The sequence below is a fragment of the Protopterus annectens genome, chromosome 14.part0 (assembly GCF_019279795.1).
Source record: "Protopterus annectens isolate FY-2018-M chromosome 14.part0, PAN1.0, whole genome shotgun sequence".
NCBI classification, from domain to species: Eukaryota; Metazoa; Chordata; order Ceratodontiformes; family Protopteridae; genus Protopterus; species Protopterus annectens.
In genome coordinates this window covers 832,775,030-832,792,222 of record NC_056748.1, presented here as the reverse complement: position 1 = coordinate 832,792,222, position 17,193 = coordinate 832,775,030, and the positions used below count along the sequence as shown (strand labels likewise).

The 17,193-nt window shown below is 40.7% G+C and overlaps 1 protein-coding gene across 8 annotated transcripts in view; it reads right to left on the bottom strand.

The window, feature by feature from the left end:
* The window catches only part of LOC122789279 (dynamin binding protein), a 1,317,438-nt gene that overhangs the window by 82,671 nt on the left and 1,217,574 nt on the right, over window positions 1–17,193 (bottom strand). For 6 of the 8 annotated variants that reach the window (XM_044056581.1, XM_044056586.1, XM_044056582.1 and 3 more), the window contains one exon: window positions 6,861–6,884. The exons of the other annotated variants lie outside the window; for them this stretch is intronic. In XM_044056581.1, coding sequence (XP_043912516.1) covers window positions 6,861–6,884 — 24 coding nt within the window. The remainder of the gene's footprint in view (window positions 1–6,860; window positions 6,885–17,193) is intronic. 8 annotated transcript variants of the gene reach the window in all.

The following is a 17,193-nucleotide window of genomic DNA, read 5'->3' as shown; positions in this document are numbered from 1 at the left end:
TGTGAGACTCAAACCCTGTGCCTTGTGTTTGTAAGGCAAACACCTTAACCATTAGGCCACCCTCCCAACAATTAAGAAATATGCCAGCAATTTATACCTAACCAGCTCTAAGAAAGTCACATTACAAGAAAATTAAAGTTTGCTTTTCTATTTTAACCTATACCTTCAGAAGTTAAGAGAAACTTAAATGTTATAACTAAAGTGAATGTTAAATCAAATCGTACTGTCAGTCAGCTAATAGGATAATTACATCTTCAGAATGTAAATGAATGCTACATGTTACTTAAATTCTAAATTAAGCTTTACTCTCTGGTTAGGAAGTGGGAGAACAGGTGGGATTGCCATAATGTTGATGACAAAAAAGCCACATCATAAGCTTTTGGTTCATCCTTACATTCTAGTGATTTTGAATGTAAAACCATATTCATTCCCATCTTCCACCCACATCATAATGACATTTGGATTGTTTGAAAAAGTAGAATTGTATAGGTTACATATTATAATATCAGATGCTCAAATATAACACTGTTGCAGTATTCATTACTTCTGAAACTTCTCTCCTGGGTATCCCACCAATCCAACCATTCTTTAAGAGCTCAACTTCCTTCCCCTACATGACACATAGCCACCCCTGGGCATGAAAGAACATGCAGGTAAAACAATATGGTATGCCTTTGCCATTCAGAGCTTTCTTGACCCTTAAGAATAGGAAGCTCTTGGTCTGCAACCCTATGCCCGATACCTCTAGAACACTGTGAAAGGACATACCAACAGATACCTGCCACAGCCAGGTCATGAGCACATGGGGGTGGGGGGAGTCGCACTGTCTTTCAGGGCCCTACCCAAGTTAAGAATGCCATTCCAAAGAGGGGGAGGGGAGGAGAAGAGATGAGCAGAAGGGAAATGAAGTGGAGCCACTCCAGACTTAGACTAGAGGAAAGTGCCACTGGGGCGGGGGGGGGGGGGAGGTACTACGAGGACAGTGATCCAAGTTACCTACACGACTGCACAATGTTCTTCATTAGATCCCTTCTGTAGTATCCATTACTTCTGGGATTATTCCTAGAGCTCAGACATAATGGACAGTGGAAGGAGGCTGACTTGCATTTAGAAGCGTGCCCTGAAGGACAACCTTAGCAAACCCTGTTCCAGACCTAGGCAAGGTGTTCAGTTTGTAGTGACTGGTGAAGGTGTAAACTGAGGACCTGACGGCTGCCTCTAGGATGGATCTGGCATCCACTCCTTGAATAAAAAAACACTGTGATGACTGCTGCCCTGGTAAAGTTTGCATCAGACAAGAATAGTTCTTTTGCAGTGGTAGCAAAAATAAAACTAGTTACAAAACCATCTGATGATGTCTGTTTTGTCACCGGTATGCTTTTTTCTTACTAGCAAAAAAACAAAACTGCACTGTTGTCCTTGAGTCTTCAGTCCTGTCCAGAGAAAATCTGAGCTGCCTATGTATGTTCAGAGAATGCAAATCCTCCCCCATTTTGAGGGTTGAGGAAGAAAGCTGGTAGCTGAATGTTCTGGTTAAGGGTGAACGGAGACTACATTTGATATAAAGATGATTACGTTCTAAGGCTTACACCATCCCAATGGAAAACCACAAAGGGAGGGGTACATAGTGCTTGTAGCTTCAAAACAATTCTAGCTGAGATTTTGGCTATTACAAAAGCAGTCTTCCAGGAGAATTTCAAAAGAGTGTTAGCCACTCACTGCCAATATCCCTTTATACCACTGAAGCCATGACACTGGTAGGGAAGACAGTCCACTGGGCCAGAAGGGAGAAGGTCCAATACTCAGGGCAGCCATCAATCATCTACTGGCAAGAATCCAGAGTCAGTACTTTAACAGCAAATAAGATAAAAACATCATTGTTTTTTTTCTTTTAAGACACAAAGGCAACCAATATGCTGTCATAAAAATAACTTTATAATGACACTCAAAATAGCAAAATATAAGCAGCATTAACTGAAATGCATTTAAATTGCATTCAGAATTTTTATTTACCTGTGAAAAAATATTGAAGCCACTGCCATACATAGGCAGCCTAGTGACGTTGTCTCAGTATATTATCAGACTTTGGTGAAAGATGGTGCAACCTCTGACCTCTGTGTCATATCTTCTTTTCCCATTATCCTTTCTTATTTCCCCAAAGTCCTTTTTTTATATCTAGTTCAATTTATAATAGTTTACTCCCTCATTTTGCCCTTTACTGTACCTCTTCTTTGCAACATTACTCGATGTCTCTACTACTCCACATCTAGAGACGTATGAAATCTTCAGTTAGAAGACCTCAGAGTACTGCATACTTCTCTTGTACTTTTATTCATGCAACTTGTTTTCACATGAGACATACCCAGCTAATAACATATTAGTATATAAAAATAACTAGCATACAATACAATAGTGTCACTAATTTCTGTGCGTGCTGTCTGATTTTTAAATGCATCACACCTTGCTAATAATTTTATTATAAAATGTAGTCAAATTCGATTGTACTTTTCATCTCATAGGTTGTTACGCTGCTAAGGACTACTATGGTCCTTAAGTCCCTAGCCACGCAGCCTAACCATTTGGTTCTCAAGTATCATGGGCATCAATTAGTGGCAGATCCAAGAATTTGCAAAGGGGGGGGGCGCAGTCTGCTTAGTTGACTACCAGAGTGGGGGTGGAAAAGTGGGATAAGAAGCTCTTTATCATGTGTGAAAAGAAAGCAGTATATGTTCAGCTGCACAAGATTTTGCTGTGGATGTAGTAGTGCAGACAGGTAATTCCTGTGCAGCACACAGCACATGTACACCCAGTACAAGTATTTTTAATGCATGCCTGGAAGATGTGATTGGTTGCCCATACCAAGTCACAGTTCCCTTCCATGACACAGCAGGCATAGCCATTGTTGTAATCTAGGAAGCAGTCCAACTGGGATATTAGTCACAGAGAAAGATTATATTATTTTTAAGTTAATGATTTCTGTGGAAAAAGTGAAGCTCAGTTAAGTAAAACACAGCAACTAAAGAAGTAGATGTTATAAAAAAAAAATCACAAAAAGTAAATGCTCAATTTAGTCATGTGCAATGTAAAAAATGTTGTAACAATTGGAACATTTTAGAAAGGATTGCAAGTCAAAATCTATTTATTTGTATTAACAAAACCCCAGGCACAGAGGTTTGGATAAATTAGGAAAATGTTCATTTAATTTATGAACCAAATGACTAAACTCAAAGGTTTCCTAAGCAGTCTCAACTTGCATTCTCCAGAAGGAGAAAACCCAAGTTAGAAAGACAGATTATTGAAGTTGTGTGTGTACTGGCTGAATGAAATAACTATGAAAAGTTAAAGGCAATTTTATTTTATACAGTAAGAATGAGTGTAATGAGAAACGACAGGTCGGGGGGTTGAGACTGGAGATGGAATGAAGGCAGATAGACATCACAGGAGTAAAGGCAGAATCGAAAAGGAGAGATTTGAAGAGCTTGTGGAAGACAACATAAAAAAGACACGATCATATGATTAGGTTTGTGAAATTACATTAAAGCTGCTTTAAAGGGTTGACTTGTAGAGGAGACAGGGAAATATGGAGTCAGTGCGGAGTAACAAGGGAATAGAAGAATCTGAAATATTACAGAAAAAATATGATAAAAGGGAAGAGGAAAGAATTGAAATAGACACAGGAGGATGCAGAAACAGGACAGGTACTGAGAATGAAGGTATTCTTGTAGGTAAACACAAGGACAGGCACTGAGAATGAAGGTATTCTTGTAGGTAAACAGAAGGACAGGTACTGAGAATTAAGGTATTCTTGTAGATAAACAGAAGGACAGGTACTGAGAATGAAGGTATTCTTGTAGGTAAACAGAAGGACAGGTACTGAGAATGAAGGTATTCTTGTAGGTAAAAGAATAAAATGATGTAAGAGTAGCACAGTAGCTGAATGAGAGGAAACCGACTCAAGACACAGAATGGGACAGTAGCAGTGACTGACATCGAAAAAAGAACACAATGTGAAGTTCTTTAAAGAACTGTAAAAGTAAGAGAAGAGGTGTGGGTACATTAACCTTAGATTAGACAAAATTAGAGAAGGAATGCAAGTTGTTTGATGAAAAATGCCGTTATGGTGAGGCTAAAACTGTAATAGGGTGACAAAGAAGGGGTAAAGCAGACACAGATGGATACAAACGGAAATAAAATTATTCATAAGCAAATCAAGGAGAGATTTGGGGACTCAGTGTGTTGACAGTTTTTTTTTCAATTTGTACTGTAAGGTCTAGTAAAGAGCACTACAGTTGCGACGTTTGCTCTGAGAGTGTTCATGGAGAAGTACAGAGATGGTCAGAAGGAGTTGCATTGCGTCTTTGTGGATTTAGAGAAAGCATATGACAGGGTGCCTAGAGAGGAGTTGCGGTATTGTATGAGGAAGTCGGGAGTGTCAGAGAAGTATGTAAGAGTGGTACAGGATATGTAAGAGGGTAGTGTGACAGCGGTGAGGTCTGCGGTGGGAGTGACAGATTCGTTTAAGGTGGAGGTGGGACTACATCAAGGATCAGCTCTGAGCCCTTTCTTATTTGCAATGGTGATGGACAGGTTGACAGACGAGATCAGACAGGAGTCCCCATGGACTATGATGTTTGCAGATGACATTGTGATCTGTAGTGAGAGCAGGGAACAGGTGGAGGAGACCCTGGAGATATGGAGATATGCTCTAGAGAGAAGAGGAATGAAGGTCAGCAGGACTAAGACAGAATAAATGTGTGTGAATGAGAGGGAGGATAGAGGAATGGTAAGGATGCAAGGAGTAGAGGTGGCTAAGGTGGATGAGTTTAAATACTTGGGATCAATAGTTCAGAGTAATGGTGAGTGTGGAAGAGAGGTGAAGACGAGAGTACAGGCAGGATGGAGTGGGTGGAGAAGAGTCAGTAAGAGTGAAAGGGAAGGTCTACAAGAGGGTAGTGAGACCAGCTATGTTATATGCGTTGGAGACAGTGGCGTTGGCGTTGACAAAAAGGCAGGAGTTAGAGCCAGATGTGGCAGAGTTAAAGATGTTAAGATTTGCACTGGCTGTGAAGAGGGTGGACAGGATTAGGAATAAGTATATTAGAGTCAGCCCAGGCTGGAAGGTTTGGAGACAAAGCCAGAGAGGCAAGATTACGTTGGTTTGGACATGTGCTTAGGAGGGATACTGAGTATACTGGGAAAAAGATGCTAAGGATGAAGCTACCAGGTAACAGGAAAAGAGGAAGGCCTAAGATAAGGTTTATGGATGTGGTGAGAGAGGACATGCAGGTGGTTGGTGTGACAGAGCAAGATGCAGAGGACAGGAAGAAATGGAAACAGATGATCCAATGTGGCGACCCCTAACGGGAACAGCTGAAAGAAGATAATGATGACTGTAAGGTCTAGTAGTGCTACCCCCATGCATCCACACTGCCCTACCCTCAATGTAGCCAGCCCACTGAAATTCAGTCTGAGATGTCCACAGTCACTCTTAACTGGCATTTAGTAACCATTATTCACTGCAACAAGCCCCTGTACCCCATCAAGGTAGCAGTCCCACAGAGATCCATTAACAAGCACCACATAAAGACGACCACCATCACGTTTTAAACAATGCAAAGACATTACTGCTCAATTCTACGAATCTAAACAAGAAACTGTACTTGCTAAAAGCTTTTTCCACTGTGGAGAATGCAAACATTTGAGCATTTAGATCATGGAGTAAAGCTGGAGATGTCACTTTACATCAAAAGCATGCCTCAGGGCTGATCAAACAAGATGTGCTTCAGCTTCTCCACGTCCAAATTATTATAGGAAAGTCACGTACTATATCCTTAAAAGTTATAGGTCCACCTGTATCACCTAGGAAATGCATAACACAATTTACTGGATCTCCTCACTAGTCATCCCAATACCATATTCATGGGTGACTACCCAACTATAAATTGGGAATCATACACTATCCCAAGCTTGCAAGCCCAGAGATTGCTGCACTTTGTCAACGCAAGCACCCTAGACCCAACAGTCCAAATGCCCACTAGGAGTGGGGACATAAGTTGATGTAGTCATCACTAGCATGGGAGAATGCTGCACCCACCCTATTTAATGTCCTCTTTGGTGAGGGCAAACATCCTACTATCAAGTAGTAACCTAGCAAAATTTGATGCCCCACCAAAAACTCTAAGAACACTGACCTGTACAACCATGCTAACGGCACAGAGACATTTCTGCTTACCAGGAATAACTACAGAGCAAATTTATACAAGTCAGCCTGGTGGTATCCTAGCAACAGGATGCACAGCAAAAGGAAGAAAGTCATGGCAAAAATTAGGAAGTGCAACATCCAGCAGGATAAAAAGGAAATCTAAGCATGAAACTCAGAGGACAAATTAGGTCACTATACAAATCTTTCCTATTCGGTGGTACCATTCTATTTCATGCCAACATCTGCTCCCCTCTCCCAACACAGGCATATCACTGCAGTATCAGACAGCTTTTGAGTGACAATAGAACTATTCAATACAGCTGATGCAATTCAAATGGGAAATTAAGGTAATGGCTGCAGAGCATCGATTCACTGTTCTCATTGAAGTTAGCGTGGATATTTCACAACAGGCTATTCATAAGATACAAGGCAGCAAAAATAGCTATTAAGAAAAAAACACCTTGTCAAAATCGTACTTCTGCACACAGTTACATTTGACTCTACACCTTCAATAATGGCAATAGATGCAGTGCATGTTACAACTGAAATTAAGCAGATTTGTAAACTGCATGCAGCATCAGTGTTGCACGCAAAATGAAAATGTTCAATGCAAAATGCCAGACTGGTATTCCATTACAAAACAGGCTGTAATACTTGCCTCACAGCTTCCAGTGCGGTATAGCTTTACAGAAAAAAAAAAAAAAAGAAAACTGTTGCTGAAAATATTAAATAAATAAACTGACTACAGCTAGTTTAGCATGCAGTGTTCTCAGCAGAACTTTATCACAGTAACACAATGAAGACCAGTTATAAAGGAAAAAGGCCAGATGCAGCAGTATGCTATACTACGTACACGGGGGCAACTGCAGAAAATTGTAAAAAATAAAACTCATGTCTCATGTTAGACTTTCATTACATGATTTGCACACAATACAACAGGATATTTAACTATAAAATACAGACTGCAAGAAGGTCAGAGCTTCCAGACAGTGTTTCTTGAATCTGATTTCACAATTTTAGTAGCTTAAATGGTTGGCACTGTATAGACAACATAATACAACTAAATAGTTATATAGTGAACTATACAGGATTGGATTTGTACCATAACAAACTTAGAAATCATATCCAGAGGCACCAACTTTTTCCATCTTTTACACAGAGGTGAAATTGACCTGCCTCCCACCACACAATTTCTACTATTACAAAAAAAACACAGACTTATCTAAAAATGATCTTAAGTTAACCACTACATGATCAGTACACCAAAAGAAATGCAATCACATTACAATCATGAATTCATCTACCATGGCTAACAATAAAAGGATACACAGTGATTTGGCTGCAATCCTGTTAATACCACTCAAATACTATAAAAAAATCACATATGTTTGCCCCCCCCCCCCCCGCCACTTGTAGTTTATTCACTAGATGTTATGCAAGGTGAAATATTTCATGATAAAAAAAATGAGCAGAAAGTGCTCTTGGATACAGATATTTCAAGAACGGGCAATACTGCCCTTCTAGCCTGCCAATATACCAAAACAGCTGATCCCATAATGCATCCAGGATGTTCTTAAAAGTATCTAACCTAGTACTTGTTTTAATGTAATCTGGTAGTCTATTCATGCATCAGTGAAGATAGAAAGAAATGACCATACTTCTCATTCTTACAGAATCTTCTACATAGGTTGTCTGATTTTCTATTTGTCAACCACAAAAATTTGCAGAGGTTTGTTTGTCTTTTTGGCTTTTACCGGTTAGGGGTCACCACAGCGGAACTCCGGTCCACTAATGATTGGCAGTACAGATTTATGGTGCCGAGTTGCCAGCCCGACGCCCAACCTTCAACGAAGGCACGCCCATTCACAAGTCTTTCGAACGCCACTCGACTGCGGGGAGGACATGCAGACTCCACACAGAAGGCACTCCAGCCAAGAATCGAACAGTAGAACCTCTTGCTGTGAGGCAACAACGCTACCGCTGCTCCACCGCGGCTGAGACAAAAATTTCCAGAGTAGGTAGTTGTGTCTAAATGTTCTGTACACCTGAATATGGTCTCTTTAAATATCTGCCCCACTGTACAAGTTGGCCCACTTTAGTCTTATAGTTTCATAGGCGAATACCAAGCTAAGCCTTGCCAATAACCTGAGATCAGACTCAAACCCTGTACCTTTTACCAATGAGGCAAACTTAATTTTCACATCCATAGATACCACTGGTGTATTCCCAATGACTCTTTCTTGTTTTCTCATGCTTGTTTTCTTATAAGGTTTCTATATTACTTCATGTTCAAGTTAATGAACAGGTACTGACTTTCTGGGAACATGGGTGAAATTCTTGGCTAGGCTTATAAGGACCTCTGGGCCAATAGCTTACTATCATCCTATGAACAAGATCTTAATTTCTGATTTCCTGCACTTTATAAATCTCTTATACAACCATAGTTCTATAATTATTAAATAATCAGGTGATATAATTAGAAAAACCCAAAAGCTGGATCTACCCATATACCCAGGTCCTTAAATGAATCTATAGTTTCAACCAACATGTGCTATATTAAATTTTCATCTTTTAGTGTGCATTTTTGGGAGACCCACATGCTGAGTTTTTGTTTCATTAGCACCTCCTCAAGCCCAAAATCTGATATGCGGAGGGATCCACACATATCAACTTTCCGGATTTTTGCAAAACATCCAGATCTTTGCCTCATATCATTGGTGTTCGTTATTACAGTTTTCTGGCAACTAACGGAAGACTGAAGTCAAACAACAATGGAATACAGTTGATTTTCAGACTTTATATCTTTCAGAAAATGCACATACAACTAAATCTTATTTCTAGCAATTTTCTAAGTTTATAAGAGCAATATTTAAAATCTGCCCCTATTTTTATGCCCCCCATTATATTTGGAATTGTCCAGATTTGATGCCTTGCAGTAAGAGGGAAAGAGTGTCCAGATCTTTGCTTCATATTATCTTTGGCTTGTTGCTCACTTCTGCAGCTGAGGACTGAAGTCACTAAATAGTGACTTATGTCTGAGTTTCAGATTTTATATCCTTCAGAAAATACATTCGCACTTAGCACACATCCTGTTATTTTAGCAACCTTCTAAGTTGATAAGAGCAATATTTAAAATGTGAACCATCCTACCTTATCTACTGGATATGGGCATGAGAGGAGAGTTGCAGATCATGGGATAGCAGCCTATAGGGATTTTTGGAGACTTTCCTATGCTCCAAAGTAACTTCGCTAAACAAGGAAGAGGGAAAAAAATCAGCAAGCCAACTTACATGACACGTGTTCACTCACTGAGTAACGGCTCGCTTGCTTCAGATCCAAAATCAAGAGAAGGACTCAACTGTCTGTAGCTGTATTTAACGGGAGTTAAACTGCCCACTAAATACACCTGCAGGCAATTACAATTGTTGCCATTGCACAAATCACCACTCACCCAAGCAAAGCAGGAAGCAAGCTGAAAAGTGAACCGATTTTTTTTTTTTTGCTACCCAGTGGTTGGCTGTAGTGTGCGTAGCATATGCCTGCTGCCGTCGTCCTTGCACCTGACTGCAACCTCCAGCTGCAGTTCCATCTCCCATGTGACTTTCAAAGGGGGAAAAAGTTTGTTAGTTGAAATGGAAAAATGTACCATTTTGGTGGTACATTTTCAGATTTCAACAAAATTAGGGAGTGAATTTCTGTTTTTATTGTTTTAATGAAGTTCCGAACAGCTTTAAAAGGGGCCGGCGCGTGCCCCTGTGCCGATGTTCAAATCCGCCACTGTCAATACAGGGGGCTTGTTAGCAGAGAGGTACCCAAGGATTGGAAGGAGGGTGTTAGTTAGGATAATACTTTTGTTTACTGCCTCTGTCCATAAGAGACATGGAGGGGGCAGACAGGAGGTAAATTTACGACTTACCATCCAGCTCTCAAGGTTTCATTTTAATAGGATCAGGAATGAACTCTATTTTACATGGATGGAGAGACTGTTTCATAGTGGAGGGATCATTTGGGACACATCTGTCTCTCCAGTATGTTCTGTCACAAGCAAAGTTCAGATCCCTGGATCTAGCTTTTCTGGTGCTATTTGTTTGCACATGTGAAACAGATCCATCAGGGCTTGAGGAAGCCCTGTTTGCCAGGCAAAGATTACCTCTCAGCAGCCTGTAGGAGACTAAATACAGAAACAGAGCCTTTAGGCGATAAGTGTACAGGACCAGGGTATTCATGCCCTCAATTCTCCTGGTGAGAAACCTGGGAGTTCTAACTGTTGAAAGTGTCTGGTTAGATACACGCCAAAGGGGCATTGTACTCAATGACAGGTCTGATAAGGGACAAGTAGAGCAACTACTTCTTCAACTTCCTTGGACCTGGATGCCAAACCCTCACCTATACGTTGGGTGACATAGAATAATTTTCCTACTATCTTCTATGTGTTGGTCAAAGGCCAGATTGCCATCTACTATGTTCCCAGAGCCATTACTAATGGGTTGATTTTTAAGGATGTTTTATTGATTGAGTAATTAACTTCAGTTGACAGTTTCCCAAAGGACATTAGAATGCATTCTCTGGCATTGAGTTTTATGCCATGGCTTTAGCACCAGTCATTTGTCAGTGTTAAAACCTCCTGCAAGATGCTGGTGTCTTAGGGGGAATCCATAACAGCTCACATTTACATACATCTGTGAACTTGGTGAAACAGAGGACTTGAACATTAGCCCTGACTTCCAAGAAATAGATGCCAAACAGGAGGCACCCTAGCAAGGAGCCCTGGGGTACTCTGCTGGTGGCCGGTCTCTTGGCAGAGGTTGACTCTCTGATCTTGACTTCTTGAGTCCAATCCAGAGAGTTATGTAGGGATTTATGGCTAGCTCAGACAGCTTGCCAGCAATGCCCAAGTGGGGTACTGTATCAAATGACTTTGATAGGTCAATATATGTGGTACGCACTGTTTTATCCTCATCCATTGCCTTGTTGACCCTCTCAAAGTCATCTACCAGGTTAAGTAGGCGTGACTTTCACTTAAAAAAAGCCAAACTGGGATGGGTCCAGTGCTGTAGGTTGCCACTGTCCTTGTTTATCATTTTCATGATAATTCATTCCATGGCTTTACATATTAGGCTTGTTAGAGTGAAGGGTCTGCAGTTCAATGGGTTGGTTGATGGTCCGGTCTATGGGGAGGGGGGGTGACTTCACTTGGAACACAGCCTGTTTTAAAGACTGCCTCAAGTGGTCCTGACAGGTCATGTTTTAGACTGTTCAGGAGGCAACCGTGGATGTTGTTGGGATACATGGAAGTGGTGTTCTTAGTTTTAGTGAGTGCTGCCAGCACCTGGTCATAGTTGGCAGAAATAAGCTAGAGGAGAGTTCACCTGGTGGAAATGGTGGTTAAAGTTTGAGCTGAATTTATCAGCCAGTAGATTTGTGTCACCCTGATAGATGACGGCGGTACCACTCAGCAAACTGCTGTGTGTTACCTTTAAAGTTCTGGACATAGCTGAAGGCCTTGTGACTGTCTGTAGCTTGCATAGCTATCCTGACTTTGTAGTTGGCTTTGTTGGACTAAATTAGAAGTTTCTTGTTTAGTTGTACAAGACAGAAACTGTCTAAGGGAGTTGCTCTTCCCGATTTCGGCAATGAGTTTTCTTCTTTTATTATACACACTGTTTAAGTGAGGATTCCACCAGTTGAGTTTGTTTTTAGTGTTTATTTTGGGTTTACTTTTGGTGGGTACAGCAGCCTCTATATACAGCTATTAACATGCTTGTATAGGGGGCTCTGAATAATTCTGCATAAGTAACAGTCGTCTCAAGGTTAGGGGGAGCCTTAACTTTTGACAAACTGCCACTTTATAGGATGTAGTTTGCCTTAGAATAATTCCTGTTACTGGTTTACAGGTGGGTTTTCTGGGCTGATTTTTTACTTCAAAGGAGACAGCTTTGTTATCTGGCTTCACTAGTAAGTATATGACATGGGGGGGGGGGTGCAACACTCTCCCATGCTGGTGACTACCAGATCCAGTGTGTCTAATCCTCCGGTTGAAGTATACACCATCTGTTCCAGGGTGTTTATGTTAGTTAATAAAGTCCAGGAAGTGTAGTGCCTGTGATTTTGAGACAGTGTAAATTTCCCAATTCACCCATAAATAAGGCCATTGGTTGGATGGTGAGCACCTCTAACATGTTTAGGTATGAGGTGTAAGACTCTGGGGGCATAAATGGTGGCCTGTAGCTAGTCATAACATGGTGAGGGACCTTATCTGTGGTGACCTGAACATGGATGAACTTCATGGTTATCATCCTGTTTAACCAGTCTGGAGGTACATTTGTTGCTAATGTAGATTGAGACAACTCCAACTCTGGCCTCAGTCTGTGCTCTTGTTACTCTAAATGTGTGAAGGCTATGTAACCTCACACTGCTGGAGTACTTTCTTTGGCTTTAAACAAAGTCTCAGTCACAGCACATTTCCCAGAGTGAGGCAGGCTTGAAGGATATGGAGTTTTGTTTAGGATCCTAGCATTTAGCAGTAACAGCTTAAGTTTGCTTGGAGCTTTTTCATTATGTTGGTAGTTTAGCCTTTCTGGCATTTCCTAAAAATGGCGCTAAAGGAAGTGAATAATGTTTCAGCCAATATCTGAATGTCTAGGGGGACAAATGCAGCCCATCCTTGGTAAAGCAACGTGGTCTGTTGACCATGTCCTCCCATGCTAAGAGATACTGGACACCCCTGAAAGGACACTAGATACTAAGCCAGTTATTAAAATCAATTATGTTATGCTTGTACTGTGAGATCATCTTGGTGAAGGCAGAAAGCTGGTCAGTGCAAGGCTTGTACTTGTCTGTGATACATTCCGAGAGATCCATTATGCCTTTTGCCATATAGCCCAATGAGGTATGTCAGGTCATTTATACCCACATGGACTAGGATAGAATCATACTGGTACCTGGGGTGCACTGATTTGAGTGCATGCGTAATATTGCAGATCCTGGCTCCAGAAAGCCAACTACCATTACCTTTTCCTTATCTAACCTGGTGAGTGGGGCACTGTGTGTCATACAATGGAATCCCCAATGACAAAAGTATATGCTTGCCTTGTGGGCTTTGCTCTTGGGGGACCACTGGTTGTAGGCTTATGTGAGAAGTTTGGTGTTGCTTTTGGTGTGTGTTTTAGTGATTGCTGATTAGCAGTGCTGCCATTTGGTGGGTCTGGAGGTCTTTAAGATTTGGGAAGGTTTCTTTTAAGCACCTCAGCATAAGGCAACCAGTGTGTGTGGTGAGCAGCATGTGTGAGGGATGTTGTGTGGGTATTCATGACAGCCTCATTTGTATGCGAGATTTTTACCTCCAAAGAAGGTGTGTATGCGTATTTATATCTCTCACCTACTGTTTTCTTTAATGATTAACTGGTTGTTTGAGAACATGAGACAGTTGCTACATTGCCGTAGGACGCCCAAATCTGCAATATTTGAAAATTATATATCCATGTCATCTGGTCCTGTAACAGTATGGGTTGCTTAGGATTAAGGATTGGGTTTGGTTTTTAACAGGGGTCTCCAAAGGTGGTATCTGGAGTTAAGGACAAGACATTATATAGTGCTAGCATATGGTAATGCTATTCCATGTGCAATCTAGCTGCTTTAAGCTTAATCCCACACAATGCCACACCATTTAACAGGTTTCAGACCTAATCCTAACTTTAGGCATTTGCTACTATACAGGGCACTGCTAACCGCCACTGCTGAGTAGGCAGCTCCGCGCAAACGTGCCTGAATTATAGCAGGGATAAAAGCTTGAAAACAATACCATGGTACTTATACTTGCAAAAATGTGAAAATGTGGTTTAAAAAAGCTAGAAAACCCCAGGATGCATTCCAAGACACACTGCCAGTAAATGTTTTCTTTGCAAACTGCTGCTGAGACCTCATGTTAAATGTTTTATATAGTTATTACCACAGCATCTCTGTGAATATGTAAGACTAAGGAAGAAAGAGACAGAGATGAGTTATGATGGAAATATTCAGATATATCTTCTCTTCCTGGACCTCTACTGCTATGTCTAAGCAGAGTCTCTCTCTCACTCACAAAAAAATAAACACATAATGACAACTTGAACTCACAGTCTGTCCATGGATAAACAGCAATAATTTACATCTTCTTAAATTTCACTACAACTGCTTTATGCTTATTCTGTACGTTCTTAAATTCACCTACTTTTTTCTGATTTCTCAACATTCTCAAGATGATCATTCCATACATAAATAACCATTTATGTGAAAAAGTAACTTCACGTAAATTCTGAATCATCATCAAACTGGACACACTTTACTGCACATCTTCTGAAGACATACTCTTCTCCTGAATTACGTAGTGGTACTACTTTGAAGTCCTCCAGTGTTAGTCAAAGAATCAAAGGTTGCACCAACAGCCATCTGAATATTTCCATCATAACTCACCTCTCACCCTTTCAGCCTTAGTCTTACTTGTAAACTTACAGAGATGCTCTGGTAATAACTACATAAAACATTCAACACGAGGTCCCAGCAACACTTTGCAAAGAAAACAATTACTTGCCATGTTTCTCAGACTGCATCCTGGGATTTCCTATTTTTTTAGCCACATTCTTACAATTTTCAAAGTATAAGTAATGTGGATTAATTATCCTATAATCCTGCTCTACAAATTTGTTGACAACACTTCATCCTCAGTGTGCAGTCTGTTCCTGGCTCTTTACAGAGCTACATCCCTCTAACTTACGTCAGTAGTATCCACATGTTAGACAACAAATGTAGCCCAGTGGGGGCCCTGGTTGGTAAAGCCAATGATGTCTGAGCCAGAAGGACATGCTTTGGCGACGTAGTAATATAGTTCAGAGGACATCACATGGGGAAGCTCACATGCTTTTCCCTCACAGTGCTGGCAGCTTAAGCCATCCCTCAGAGCTGATACAGTGGGGTAAGGAGCTCTTGGGGCTAGGAGGGGAGCCTGTGGAGTCCACACAGACAATGTTCATGATTGACTTATGCTTCACAGGGGCACAAGGGGCAGTTAAGGCCACTTCCCCAGTGTAGGAATGGCTGAGCCAATCAGTCATTGGACTGATGACTGGCAGAACGAGATGGGCATTAAAAAAAGGTCTATATTACATGATCAAAGTTTCAAAACTTTGAATCAGATATGGTCAACACCATATAATTGAAGTTTTGAAACATCAAAAATGTAATAAAACACAACAACCTACAAAAACAAACCATTTAAACGCTCTAAGTAGGGGGGCAAGCCCCCCTGCACCCCCCACATACCCCACTACTTAAATATACCAACTCCGAGATTGGACTACAGTGCAGAAATGGGAAATCTTCCCTTTCTGCACTGTACAGAGATCTCCGTTAAAAGATATGAAGTTTCAAGACTTCGATCATATGGTGTCGACCATATCAGATTCAAAGTTTTGAAACTGAGCTTCTGATATAGACCCTTAAAAAAATAAACAGAAAGTCATCTCCAGGCATGGATAAGGAAAAAATAGGGACACTTAACTTCTTTGCAGTCCATACTCTGTGCCTCTAACAATGTAGTACAATGACTGTACCTTCCCAAACAATGGATACATGAAGTGACAATGCTTATACAGGTAAAGGACTGCTAACAATGGACAGTTTGCATTGCATACAAGGACAATATTTCATTTAGAGCTTCACTAATAAGAGCAACATGATACAGATGGAAGACACTTACATCATAGGGTACAGTACTCAATATAATGCAGCACAACTATGAAACTGCAACTAATTAAAATTAAAATGTACATAAAATGGTTATCAAATAAATACAACAGCATGTGAACTTCAACATAAAAATGAGAACAACAAGGGAAATAAAACAGTTACTATCAGAACTTCAGCTGTTAGCACTACATACTAATGACCTAAAGCTACTAAAATAAATAACATTAGTCAGGCATGCAAACACTGCCTGCAAGATGTACTCAGAAATACTCTTAAGGAGGTAGGAAGGACACCACACACAGTGAGAATATTGAAGAATAAACTACTACAGTAAACATAAGAAAAGGAAATCTCTTATCTTTTTGTAGAATGTCATATCAGGAAAACTACCTTGTAGAGGACCCAATAAAGCAAGTAGACAGCTACAAAGACCCAGTAAAGGGAGCAGACAGCTAGAAAGACCTAGGCATCAACATGGAGAAGACAATCTGTGAAGTGACATTGTATGCAAGAGGGTAAAGAGATGGCCATACTGAGATTCTTAAGGTGATAAGACTCAAAGCTATAAACAGCAGTCTGACTCTGTGCCATTGGTGTGGTTAAATATGTTCAACAGAGCTCATACAAAAGTAAAGATACAAAAAAGGCAGAGAAAATCCAAAGCAATACTGTTAGAAGATACAAAGCCTACGGAATCACTCCACTGGAAAGGCTAGGAATGGTAAACCACTAGATTCCCTCGTTTACATAAAAATGAGCAGGAACATGGTTGTAGCACACAACATATACAAAAGCAGAGTCTGGTTCAAAGAATTAGGACTAATAGGCATGCCAGTGAAAGTAAATTTCAGAAAATGTCAGCTGACTGTGCAAATGCCACAATGCAAAAATGAGAGATTGTGGTGCTGCTTTAACTATACGCTACTTAGCTGTTGAAACTCCAAGGATACAGAAATGACAGAGGTGGTAAGGATCAACTTGTTCAAATGTCTGTCAGACAAGAAAATGGACATCAACTAGATAGCCTTAAGTATCACACTCCAGGTGCCCATTGCCTGTACTCGGCAGTCATGAGTTAATTACTCCAGTACTTTATCTCCACTCCCCAGGAAATTTTAGAATTACCTACAAAAAGAAACAATGAATTCCAGCTTCTCTGCAACAGCTACACCTAAGATGATCAAACACCCACAACTTCATCAGTAGCTCCCATTTTCCCATCGAATGGGAGGCATGGGAAAAACAGCATTTTCCAGCGGTATTAATAC